Source organism: Mesocricetus auratus, unplaced genomic scaffold, assembly GCF_017639785.1.
Source record: "Mesocricetus auratus isolate SY011 unplaced genomic scaffold, BCM_Maur_2.0 Super-Scaffold_100004, whole genome shotgun sequence".
NCBI lineage: Eukaryota > Metazoa > Chordata > Mammalia > Rodentia > Cricetidae > Mesocricetus > Mesocricetus auratus.
The window spans coordinates 54,799,749-54,813,398 of NW_024429189.1; the positions used below are offsets into that span (position 1 = coordinate 54,799,749).

The 13,650-nt window shown below is 33.3% G+C and overlaps 1 protein-coding gene across 1 annotated transcript; it reads right to left on the reverse strand.

Moving 5' to 3' along the window:
* Positions 1–7,958: 7,958 nt before the first annotated feature.
* LOC101830393 (olfactory receptor 8K3-like) lies at positions 7,959–8,900 on the reverse strand. Its single transcript, XM_005065037.2, has one exon. The coding sequence runs from the start codon at positions 8,898–8,900 to the stop codon at positions 7,959–7,961; it is 942 nt and encodes a 313-aa protein (XP_005065094.1).
* Positions 8,901–13,650: the final 4,750 nt, after the last annotated feature.

The following is a 13,650-nucleotide window of genomic DNA, read 5'->3' on the forward strand; positions in this document are numbered from 1 at the left end:
TAGTGGATAATGGGGGGTTGGGGGGAGGGCACGGTAGGAGGGGAGGGAAAGCAAGAGGGACCTGGAACTGACTTATGAAGCATCCTTGTTTCTAATCTAAATTTAAACTGAAAAAAAATATATATATATAAATAAAACACAAGCTGAGGGAATCTTGGAAATAGAAAATTTGGATAAATGATCAGGAACTACATATGCAAGCATACACAACAGAACACAAAATATCATAACACAAAATATCTGGGAAATATGGGGCACTGTGAAAAGACTAAAACTAAGAATAATTGGTATAGAAGAAGGTGAAAAACACACCTCAAGATGCTCTTCCAGCCTGGACATATGGGGAAGAACCTAGGCCCTTCCCAGGATAATGTGACAGACTCTGAAAATTCCTCATGAAGGCCTTTGCCCTCCCTGGGGAACAGAGAGAGGATGGAGTGGGGGTGAGAGTTTGGGAGGATTGGCGGTGGTGAGGGAGAAGGGGAGCAAGAGGGAACTGAAAGTGACATGTGTAAAAAGTTAAATAAAAAAATACCCACCTCAAAGAGGCAGAAAACATATTCAACAAAGTCATACAAGAAAACTTTCCCAACTTAAAGAAAGACATGCCAATGAAAGTATAAAGAAGCTTACAGACTACCAAATAGAGTGGACCACAAAAAAGGCCCCCTTGCCACATAATCAAAACCCCAAACATACATAATAAAGAAAGGATAGTAAAAGCAGCAAAGGAAAAAGATCAAGTAACATATAAAAGCAAACCTATCAGAACTATATCTGACTTCTCCATGGAAACTCTGAAAGCCAGAAGTTCTTTCATACATATTCTACCAGCACTAAAAGACCATGGATGCCAACCCAGACTGTTATACCCAGCAAAGCTTTCAATCATGATAGATGGAGAAAACAAGACATTCAATGAGAAAACCAGATTTAAACAATAAATATTCACAAGTCCATCACTAGAAAGAGTTCTGGAAGGAAAATTCCAACACAATGAAGTTAACTACATCCACAAAAACATAGACTATAGATAATCCAAATTTACCAACTGCCAAAAGAAAAAACGGGTGGAAATCCACACACAATGCTACAACCAGCAATAAATCCAAAACAAAAAAGAATGAACAGTCAATAGACATTAATATCTCTCAATATTAATGGTCTTAATTTGATTATAAAAAGACACAGGCTAACAGAATGAATACAAAGACAGAATCCATCCTTCTGTTGCATATGCCTCAACTTCAAAGATAGATGGCACCTCAGAGTGAAGGGCGGGGAAAAGATATTCCAAATAATGGACCCAAGAAACACGAAGGTGCAGCAATCTAATATCTAACAAATTACACTTTAAACTAAAATCAATCAGAAGAGATGAAGGAGGTCATTTTATGTTCATCAGAGGAAAAATCCATCATGATGAAGTCTCAATTCTAAATATCTATACCCCAAATACGGAGGCATCTACATTCATAAAAGAAACACTATTAAACTCAAATCACACATAAAACCTCACACACACTCTTATACTGGGAGACTTAATACCCAATTCTTACAGAAAACTAAAAACATAAAAAGGAATTAAAAGAAGTTATGATCCAATTGGATGTAACAGACAACTATAGAACATTCCATCCAAAAATGAAAGATTATACCTCCTTCTCAGTGCCACATGGAACCTTCTCTAAAATCAACCACATGCTCAGAAATATAGAAAACCTCAATAGGTATAAAAAAGAAAAACTGTGACTAACCCCTGTATCTTATCAGACTACTGTGCTTTAAAGTTAGAATTCAGCAAAAACACAAATTCAGAAAACCTTTAAATTCCTGGAAATTGAACAATGTGTAATTGCACCATTCCTGCGCCAAGGAAGAAATAAAAATGAAATTAAAAACTTCCTAGATTTCAATGTGAATGAACATACAACATACCCAAACTTCTGGGATACTTTGAAAGCAGTGCTAAGAGGAAAGTCCATAGAACTAAGTATCCACAGGAAGAAACTGCAGGGATGGTCCAACATATGAAAATCCATCAATGTAATACACCATGTAAACAAACTTAAAAAGGAAAACCACATTATCATCTCACTAGATGCTGAAAAAGTCTTTGAAAAAAATGCAACACACTTCATGATAAAGGTCTTGGAGAGATAAGGGATAACAGTAACATACCTTAACATAATAAAGGCATTATACAGCAAAGCAACAACCAATATCAAACTAAATGGAGACAAACTCAACCTCATTCTTCTAAAATAAGTGACAAGACAAGGCTGTTCATTGTCTCTATATCTTTCAATATTGTACTTGAAGTTCTAGCTGGAGCAATAAGACAACAAAAGGAGATCAAGGGGATAAAAATTGGAAAAGAAGAAGACACACTTTCACTATTCACAGATGATATGATAGTTTACATAAGTGACCCAAAAAATTCTACCAGGGAACTCCTCCAGCTGAGAAACACCTTCAGCAAAGTAGTAGGATACAAGATTAACTCAAAAAATCAGTAGCCTTACTATATACAGATGATAAATGGGCTGAGAAAGATCAGGGAAATACCACCCTTTGCAATAGCCACAAACAATTTAAAGTACCTTGGGGTAATACTAACCTAACCAGTGAAAGACCTGTATAGCAAGAATATTGAGTCTTTAAAGGAAGAAATTAAAGAGGATGTCAGAAAATGAAAAGATCTCCCATGCTCTTGTATATGTAGGATCAACATAGAAGCTAATCACCAAAACACCAAATAATCCAATTAAAAAATAGGGTACAGAACTAAATATAGAATTCTCAAAAAAAGAATCTAAAATGGCTGAAATACACTTAAAAAGTACTCAACGTGTTTAGTCATGAGGGAAATGCAAATCACAACAACTCTGAGATAGCATCATACTCCTGTCTGAATGGCTAAAATCCAACGTCTGGATCAAACACCAATGACAACTTTTGCTGGAGAGGATGTGGAGAAAGGAGAACACGCCTTCACTGCTGGTGGGAGTGAAAACTCATACAGCCACTTTGGAAACCAGTATGGCCATTTCTCAGGAAAATAGGAATCAATCTACCACAAGACCCAACAATTCCACTTTTAAGGGTATACCGAAAACGTGCACATTTATACAACAAGGACATCTGTTCAAATATGTTCATAGAAGCATTATTTATAATAGCCAGAAGCTGGAAGCAAGCAAGATGCCCCTCAACTGTAGAATGGATGAAGAAAAAGTGGTACATTTACACAATGGACTACTACTCAATGGAGAAAAAAAGGGAATCTTGAAATTCACAGGCAAATTGATGCAACTAGAAGAATCCATTCTGAGTGAGGTAACATAAAGACAAACATGGTATGTATTCACTCATATATGGATATTAGACATATAGTAAAGGATCATCAGCCTACAATCCTCACCACCAGAGAAGCTAGGAATCAAAGAGGACCCTAAGAGAGACATACATGGTCTCCTGGAGAAGGAGAATGGACCAAGATCTCCTGAGCTAAATGGTAGCATGGGGGAGGGGAGAAGGAATTAGGAGAAAGACAAATGGAGAAGAGGAGAGGAGAAGAGGACATGAGGGAGCAGAAGATTGAGTCAGGGGAAGAATAGAGGACAGCAATAAAAGAGATCCCTTAATAGAGGTAGCCCTTATAGGTTTAAAGAGAAATCTGCCTCTAGGGAAATGTCCAGAGATCTACAAGGATGACTCCAACTAATAATTGAAGCAATAAATTGAGAACTACCTTAAATGTCCTTCCCAATAATGAGATTTATGACTACCTTATAAGCCACCCTAGAACATTCATCCAGTAGTTGATGGAAGCAGAAGCATACAAGCATAGCTAATCACTGTGCTGAAGTCCTGGAATTCAGTTACAGAATGGGTAGAGTGATGAGCAAAGGGATTAAGACCAGGATGGAAAAACCCACAGAAACATCTGACCTGAACAATAGGGGCTCATGGACGCAACACTGATATCTGCGAAATCAGTGTTGGACTGATCCAGACCTGGCAGTCAGTTAAGAAGCCGGAGCCATCTAATGGGGCCCCTGGTATTGTATCAGTGTTGGTTCCTGTTGTACAAATGGACTTAGGGAACCTACTTAGAGGGATACTCTTTCAGCCTTGACACATGATGGAGGGCCTTGATGATATGACAGACTTTGAAGATTCCCCATGGAAGGCTTCACTGTCCCTCAGGAGCAGAGAGGGGATGGGTTGGGGGTCAGTCAGTGCTGGACAGGGGAGGAGGAGAGGGAGAGGAATCTAAGATCAACATGTAAAACAAGCTTGTTTCTTATTTAAATAAAAAGTACAGTGTTCAAAGTCTCTTATGAGATTCATCTTATCTTTTAACATGCAATTCCCTGTAAAATAAAAAAAATCAAAATGTACATTTCATACTTGCAACACACATTGGCACAGGATTACTGTTCCAAAACATAGGGAAGGAAACATAATGAGGAAATACTGGAACAAAGCAAGATCAACACCGACCTGGGCATCTTCAAGCCTGATGTCAAAATGTTCTTCAGAACTCCCACTCCTTTCAGCTTTTCGGACTGCTACATTCTTCTTTGTTTATGACTGGTTACACTTTCTGTTTTGACCTTTTTTCATCAGGTACCCCATGGCTCTGGCATCTCCAACATCTTGGAGTGTCTAAGGTAATCCAAGTTTCAACTTCACAACTGCATGAAATGACCGCTCTAGGTCTTCATTCTGGGATACTACAAATACCTACATGGCCTTAACAGTTTTCCTCAGTTGCAGAGGCAAATTCTATAGCCCTTTTCTTCTCATTGAAAGGCGCTTTTTTGCATTTTATAGTTGAGTTGTTTAGATGATTCACTTTCATCTTCATTTCAGTTTGAGGCTTCTAAAATGTTTCAATCTCACTATTGAATACTGTACTCATATTCTGAATTTTCTTCATCATTTCCATTATTCTTGGGCATTACTCAGACGTTTATTATCCTTAAACTCTTTTTATTTGATGAAATTAACGGTTTCCTTGAGTTGCCTTTAAGCTCCTTGATTGATTTGATGAGGTTTATTGTCTTTCTTTTAAATTCCTTCTCTATAGAATGTGAGAGAAAATCATGACTTGATCTTTCCTGTTGCTAGTATATTTTTGTGATGAGATCTTGGAGTGTGGAATTCTTTGTTAGTTTCAAGTATGCATGTATGTCTGTGTACTGTGTGCTTACCTAATTCCCACTAAGGACTTCAGATCTCCTGGTGTTAGAATTATGGTCAATTGTAGCTAGGATGTTGATGGTGTGAACCAAATCCGTATCCTTTACAAGAGAATCTAATGTTCTTATCAGTTCAACTACCCATCCAGTTCTCATTTATTGTTCTCAAGTGTTTCTTGTTATGGTATTTTTTTTTGGTCCAGGTCCTCTTCTAAATACTATTTAATACTTTTGTAATTAAATATATGGATTGATTAGTTTCTAAATTATTGATTAAGGAAACAGAATGTCTGCCACAACTTGGAGCTATCTAGTGTTATGGTAATGAAAAGAATTTTCTTCATTTCTTAATAATATCTAATAAACATTTATAGAACTTTATAACATTAAATTGCAGCATTTGATATAGATAGCAGCTCTGAAAACATTTTGTTTGTTGCCTTTCATTTCCAAAGGATAAGAAAAAGCTTTATCTTTCCTTACTTTTCCTTTACCATCCCTTGTCCATCTCTCCTTTGTCTTTTCCAGAAATGGTAACATTATTCCCATTTCCACCATTACATAAAAAGCAAAAAAAAAGAAAAAGAAAAAGAAAAGAAACAAAATGTAGATGTTTCTTATTGTATTTGTTGAAGAGATTTCTCTAATATTGTAATCTGGTATGCACTCTCTTATATGTCTGTGTGGGACAAAAGCAGCTCTTAAATAGTTATAACCTTTATGTAACATTTTAGTAAGTCTAGTGATAGGTATGACATGTAAATGGAACCAAATCACAGGAATTATATTGTATTCTTACTCACTTTATGCTGATACTCAGCATACCAAAATTGATAATGTTCAATTTTCTATATTTTAAACTTTTTGTTCACTTAGAACATAAAAATTTATTTTATAGAATATTACTATATGATGTTCTGCATTATATGTGAAGATATTTCTTACACTATTGTTGTAAGGGAATATTTCAAATTATTTCAAAGTCCATGTAAAGGCAATTTAGTTAATTTTCTAAGTCTCATATACACTGCAACATACAGTAGTGAGCATGGCAATTAAATTTGTACATTTATGATGACTTTATCTCATTTCAGGCAATTGTTGCACCCAAATTTAAGAAATAAATGTATTGTTATATGTCTGTAAAGGTTTTTTTAGAGAATTTTTCCAATTCCCTAAGCATCCATTAGAATCAAGCTTCAGGCATCTTGTATAAGGTAGCAAATTAATTCCATGAAATGTTTCCAACTGATGCCACTTGGTAATGATATTTCCAAATTTCTCAGCTTTGTTGTAAATGAGAAATTAAAGCACAGTTCTTTAAGTGCTGTGACATTAAACCTCACAATGTTTACAAACATTCTAGATAACCCTATTTTTTGTTTTCATCTTTTAAATTATACGGAAATTAATTTTATAACGTGTAAAAGTCTTCCTAATCAATTTATTTTAACAGTGAAGTCTTATGTCAACTATTTAATGAAAAATTTTATGTAATATAAAAATATTAAAATTTAAAAATATCTAATGATGAACTACTAAAAAGCTGTAAGCTTACCGGTATGAAACTCTAGTCAACTTTATCCTTTAGTATTTTTAAAATAATTTTTTTAAAAAATTAGAAACAATCTTACTTTACATATCAATTCCAGTTCCCTCTCCCTCTCATTTATTTAAATTAAGCCTCAGAATATAGTGATGCTTAGTTCGCTGATAAAGTACAAATGTCATAATCATCCCCTCTATCTATATTAAAAATTATGTTTTTACTAATTGGATATACTTAATGCCTAAAAAAATACTGGTCAAAGAGAATAAGTGGTGCTAGAATGCTTGGCCCTGAATGAGACAGCTATATCTCTGTATTGCTTAGGGGTCATCACAGAGGAGAGGCCAGAAGGAAGTTAAAGGTTGTGCTAACTGAGATATAGAGTGAAATCATGTCTTCTGAACAGGACACAGATGTTGAGCTCCTGAACTCACTGCAATTATGGTTGTCTGTATTAGAATGCACTAGACTGGGTTTGCCAACATCCTAATGTGTATTAGAACAATCTCTGAGACTCCATTATTTCTTGAAGTAAAGAAAGCGACTATCATTTTATTGGATGCTGCAGCTGTAAATAGCTTAACAAAATTATGTTAAACAACCTGTAAACCAACTTTGAGCAAGTAACTCATGTTAAGCTCGGTGGATCACACACCAAAGAAGAAAGGGGAAGGGGGGTGCTGGCAAAAAAGGGTCTAAGGTAAAGAGGGGAGGTGATGAGCGAATTAAGAATGGAAGTGAGAAAAATCAAAGCATATTGTCTAAATGTATAAAACTGTCAAATATTAGAAAGCAAAGCTAAATAAAAACACTGTAATTTCATAAAATATAAGCATATGCAAATACAAATGTCAGAATGTTTATTTAATAGGGAATTCCACAAGAATGTTTAAAGTCCTCTTTTGTACATACTATACTTTCCTCCATGCACCATATTTCTCTTTTAGATATAACTTCTGTTTTATAGACAACAAATCTGCTTGTATTTTGCAATATGCTTGAATGCTATGTTTAGAATATAATATTTCCTGAAGAAGATCATTCTCCACTAGGGCAAGTAATGATACATGAGAATTTGATTAGCACCAGCATTCATGTAGTTATATACATGTTGTACACCGGTGTTTGTACATTCTGGAGTAAAGCAGAATGTGTCTGTATTCAAACCTGTTTCAAAGGATTCATTTTACAAGTAATCTTTAAGAAAATGTGTTGCGTATTTTTTGCCATATTCTTTGTAGGGCATCTTTAACATCTTTATTCCTCAGGCTATAGATCAGAGGATTCAACAATGGGATAATTAGAGTATAAAATATGGATGATATTTTATCAGTATCAATGGAATGGCTAGATTCAGGTTGCACATACATAAATATCAATGTTCCATAAAACACTGTGACCACTGTTAGGTGGGACCCACAGGTGGAGAAAGCTTTGCGTCTGCCCTCAGCAGAGTTCATCCTGAGAATGGATATGAGAATGAGCAGGTAGGACATAAGAACAACCAAAAGGGAAGAAATCAAATCAAAAGCTGCAAATATCATAACTGTAAGTTCAACTTCATGTGTATTTGAACAAAGCAAGGATATTAAAGGGATACAATCACAAAAGAAATGATTAATGACATTGGAGCCACAGAAGGACAAAGAGAAAATATTTATGGTCACTACAAGGGACATAAATGTACAGTAAAGATAGGTAACTATGACTAGGATCCAACATACTTTATGTGACATGATGACAGTGTAGAGCAGAGGCTTACAGATGGCCACATAACGGTCATATGACATTGCAGACAAAATAAAAAGCTCACTGCCAATAAACAGAAGAAAGAAAGCTAGCTGTATGGCACAAAGATAATAGGAGATTGTATTTTGATCTACAATAAAGTTTACCAACATTTTTGGTCCCACAGTTGTTGAATAAACAAAATCAATAAAAGCCAAATGTTTAAGGAAGAAGTACATTGGTGTCTGGAGTTTGGCATCTACATTGGTAAGGATGATGATCCCCAAGTTGCCAATCACTGAGATCAAGTAGATGATGAGAAATAACCCAAACAATGGAGTCTGCAGTTCAGGGTTCTCAGTGATGCCCATTAGGATGAATTCAGTCACCACTGTGAGGTTGTATTTTTCCATTCTTCTTTATTATAAAAACTGTTATTAATAGAAGCAATAGAATATTAATTGTCTTACATAATTTATCACCTCATGAACATAAATTGTTCAAGACTATAAGTTAGAAACGTTTAACATTTACAACATAATATTTAAAATAAATGCATTTATTCAGGAATATGAAGATAAAGAGGCATGTTAATTTGTATCTCTTTTTCATTGCGATTTTAATGAAAAATATTTTACTACTTCAAGAGATTGTTAGACAATCTCAGAGTAAACATAAATTGCCACTGTCCTCTAATGGCTTGCAGCCAATTAGTCTGATAAAAACCACATGTTGTTATTATTCAGTTCAATCAATAACTAGACCAATAATCCATATATATTATTATAAACTTCTATATAATTAATAAATGATATATGATAGATAGCCAGATAGATAGATAAATAGATGTATAGATACAAATACAAGCATACATATAAACATGCACACATATAAAAAGGGTAAAAGATGATAAATGAAGATATGAGGATATAAGTAAACAAAATTAAAGTAAAATTATGATTACATATTAAGACTTCAATTGTTACATAAATGTCTAATGAATTTTCATTGCACTGTTTTTCTCCATATGTTTCCATTTCAATTAATTTATATGTTCATTCTTTTAAATTATCTAGTGACAAGGTGCACAAAATGTACACAAGTGCCTGGAGTGATATCTTTTCAGTAGAAACACACACTGTTGCTATAGAGTATGCCCAGTTGGTATTTTATAAATATTTATATTTATAAAACACAAAATTCCTCTTTATAGTAGTCTTCTAAAATATAGTAGGTGATGCAGTTGAAGGTAGCTTGGTAAACACTGGACAGATGAATAAAAATAAGTACACTTGCATATGATATTGTCTTCATGTGATCAAACAAAGCACTGATAGATGTACACAGAACTGGTACATGTACTTAATAAAGATAAGTATTGCTTTGTACAATTAAGTTTTCATAGAACTCTACTGCATATTCCATCATTCATTGGAAGAATGATTTGGTATTTCAGTATTGAAATGGTATCATGAAATCATTCTCAAATAGATTTGCCTGAACTGAGGTTCAAATCTAGGTACCTGCATATAATTGCCAAGCACTTTTTCTCTGAGCAACCATACCTACCTTTGTGCTTTTTAGAAGCATTTATAAGCAGATTATCACTGTATAGGCCAGGATGCCTAGGAACCTGTGACCTTTTGTCTACTTTCTGGATTTCCTGTAATACGATGAATCTAGTCACAATATTTGAAAGAGGTATTTTCTACAAATATATTTGCATCCCCTTTCTCTTTTGCACAATGGTTTGTCAGTATAGAGGAATGACTATTAGCAATTGATATATGCTGCTAAAGGGAAAAATCAGTTTTCTACAATGCAGTGACACTGGATATAACAATCACATTCCAGGATAGGTCTCATACTCAAGAATAGTTTGCCAATACAAAATGAACTTCATTTCTTTTTGTGTGCTTCCTTTGTTATGGTTTGCTGTTTTACAATTTTTAAGGTTTTAATTTTTGTGTTTGTTTCATTATTTTTTCAGAGACAGAACATAAGCCTTGATAGGTAACCATGTGGGGATGATCTGGGAGGTATCGAGGATGGGAAAAAGAAGATAAAAGTATATTGTATAAAATTTAAAATTATACAGCCAGGTGTTATTGGTACAAACCTTTTATCCCAGCACTCGGGAGACAGAGGCTGGAGGATCTCTGTTAGTCAAGGACAGCCTGGGATACAGAGCAAGTGCCAATATAGGCTTCAAAGCTACATAGAGAAACTCTGTTTCAAAAAACCAAAAAGAAAAATTAAATTATGAAACAATGATAAGAAGATGTAAAACAAGAGTATTAGAAAATAACATGTCAATTTTCTAATTTCCCAAACATTTTCTGATTTACAGCTTCCATGACTGCTATTAGGTTGAAAATCACTATTTTTGATTTTCAATACTTGTCATCTAATATTTATAAATGGAAAAATATTACACATTTTATTTATATAATTTTACTGGAATATTGTTCTATCCATATGGGCATTTCCATTATACCTGATGTTTATTTATTTTAATACACCAAACTGATACACTTCATTGTGAAAGAAATTAAGAGACTGAGACAAAGCAATCAAATTATGGAAAAAGAACTCTCAACATTGATTTTATGGAATGGAGATGCAATAAATTCACCTTGGATAGATAGATACTCTATTTTAAAAGAAAAACCTGAAGCCAAACTTTATGACTCACACCTATAGAGCCGTCTCTTGAGAAATGGAGATAGTAGTACTTGGAGTTCAAGGTCATCATTCACTATAAAAAGAATGTGAAATGAATACAGAGTGGGCTACATAAGTCCTGTATCAACAACAATAACAAAGGCAAAAAAAAGAAGGAAAGGAGTTGGAAAAAGGAAACAAATGTAATATTGCAGTTTTTGTGGTTTTATGTTGTACTGTTATTGTCATATAAAAGACAGTGTTTCATGACTATTTTAATAGTTGCTGTCTGTATTTTCTAGAACTGTTGGTAACTGAATAAAAATCAGAAAATTTCCAACACTATATGTGGAATAGACTTCCTATTGGTTTTACATATTTCACATAACATATTACTTGGATAGTTGACCATACTTTTTAGTCCACACACTCCCATCCAGAATATATTTTATATAAATACAGGAAGGATATACTTTTATAGTATTAGATATATATCTTCCAAAAATTTTAAGAGAAAACTGTTTAAAACTTGATTTATTCTTTTATTCTGCTTTATTTTATAATATATTATTATAAAATATATTATATTATATTATATTATATATAATATTTTATATTATATTATATAATATTTTATATTATATTATATAATATTTTATATTATATATATTATATTATATTATATATTATAATATTTTATATTATAATATTTTATATTATAATATTTTATATTATAAAATAAAATTATGCGACTAGCATGTAACAGAAATGCTGTATGGTAAAGGATTGAACATATACTTCACCTTAGTAGTTTTAGAGTTTAATAGAATGCAACATACTGTTTTTATTATTTTCCAATTAATCAAATTTAGGTTTTAAACTTACAGTCTTAAAAATTTGCAGACTACTCACTGTACAAAGTAAAGACTATTTTATCGGTGCCACTAAAATGATTACCTAAAACTCTCTTAATACAAATAGTTGCCTTTTACATGTTAATATCATATAAAAAACTTATTTAATATGAATGCATCATGTATAATTCTCATCAATGCAATTACCTACATACCTTACGTTTTAAAATACTTTTGAGTTTTTTTAAAAGCACTGTAATCACAATGCCTAACTCCAGAGAGCACATTCAAATGATAGAATTTCTGCCTTGAAAATGTTCATATGATTTAATATTATATCATCTCTTTACATATTTGTATTATCACATTTTATATCACGTATTTAGAAAATTAAGCATTTTATGAGCAAGTGGAATATGTGTGCTTCAAAATTACTCAGTAACTTTTCTCTCTAACTGAAAATGTCAGGGGGAACTTATTCTTCAGCCACCAGTAAGTAGAAGAAATGACAGGAGCAAAATACAAAAGGATGGCAACATTTGATCACAGAGACACAGCAAACTGTGCCCTTTTCTATAGGTACTGATATCATAAACTGTACTCCATCCCTTACCTATGATGAAAATGCCTCAATGATTCTCCCATGCATAACTTAACACAGAGTGTTAGATGGTAGCTTATGAATATTTCTCCAAACTCTTAAGAGTTTCCCCATGGATATGTCAGGCAATTCCTTGATTAACCCACAGTGTCAGAATGCTTAATGAAATATCTGGAGACTGTCCACTAATTGTCAGGAAGAATTTGTATTTCACTTTGAATAAATGAATATTATTAGACGAGCCAACAAATGTCTTGTTTTATCTAAAACTATTTGCTTCATGAGCTCAAAGAGATATTCACAATATCAGATTCATTGTAGCTTAATTCTAACTAGTTATAAAAGAAAAACAACTTAAAATATAAAATTGATATAGAAAATGTGCTACATGTAGTCCCTGGAATATCTTCCAGTCTTAAAAATTATATCCTACAATGTGTAACAACATGGATGAATCTGAACATAATGCTAAATTATAGAAAACTGTCAATGGCTAGATAGCATCCATTTAAGCCATAGCCAATAGAAAGTTTCTGAGTTTCAAAGAGTAATAGCAAGAGACATTATTAAAGTATATCCATTTTGTAAGTACCATAGTGGCTCACAACAGCCTGTGACTCCAGTTGTTAGGATAATCCGTTGATGTTTTCATCTGGAATCTATGGTCACTGCAATGCACATTATGCACATGAACACTGGTATATTTATGTGAACACACACACATACACAAACAAATTAATTGAAATAAGCAAATAAATAAGGAGAAGTAATATTATGGTTTGTATTTTGAATGCTATTGTACATTTTAAAATGAATCTTTCATCACTGTGTTTTACCTAGGGAAATTTCCATCCAGATTAACTGTCCATTATTTAAATAGTGAGTTTAACCACTACCTTTTAGAGTTCTTTTTTATTATGGACTATAACCTGTTTTCATATGTGAGAATTATTTACTCCCACACTTTAGATCAACATTCTCACTATGTGAGCCATGACCTCTTTGGGTCAGATGAAGCTTTCAAAATGGTTGCCCAAGACCAGC

Bases quoted from the DNA above. Each gene is read 5' to 3' on its own strand.
- LOC101830393 (XM_005065037.2), bottom strand. From the start codon at position 8,900: ATGGAAAAATACAACCTCACAGTGGTGACTGAATTCATCCTAATGGGC.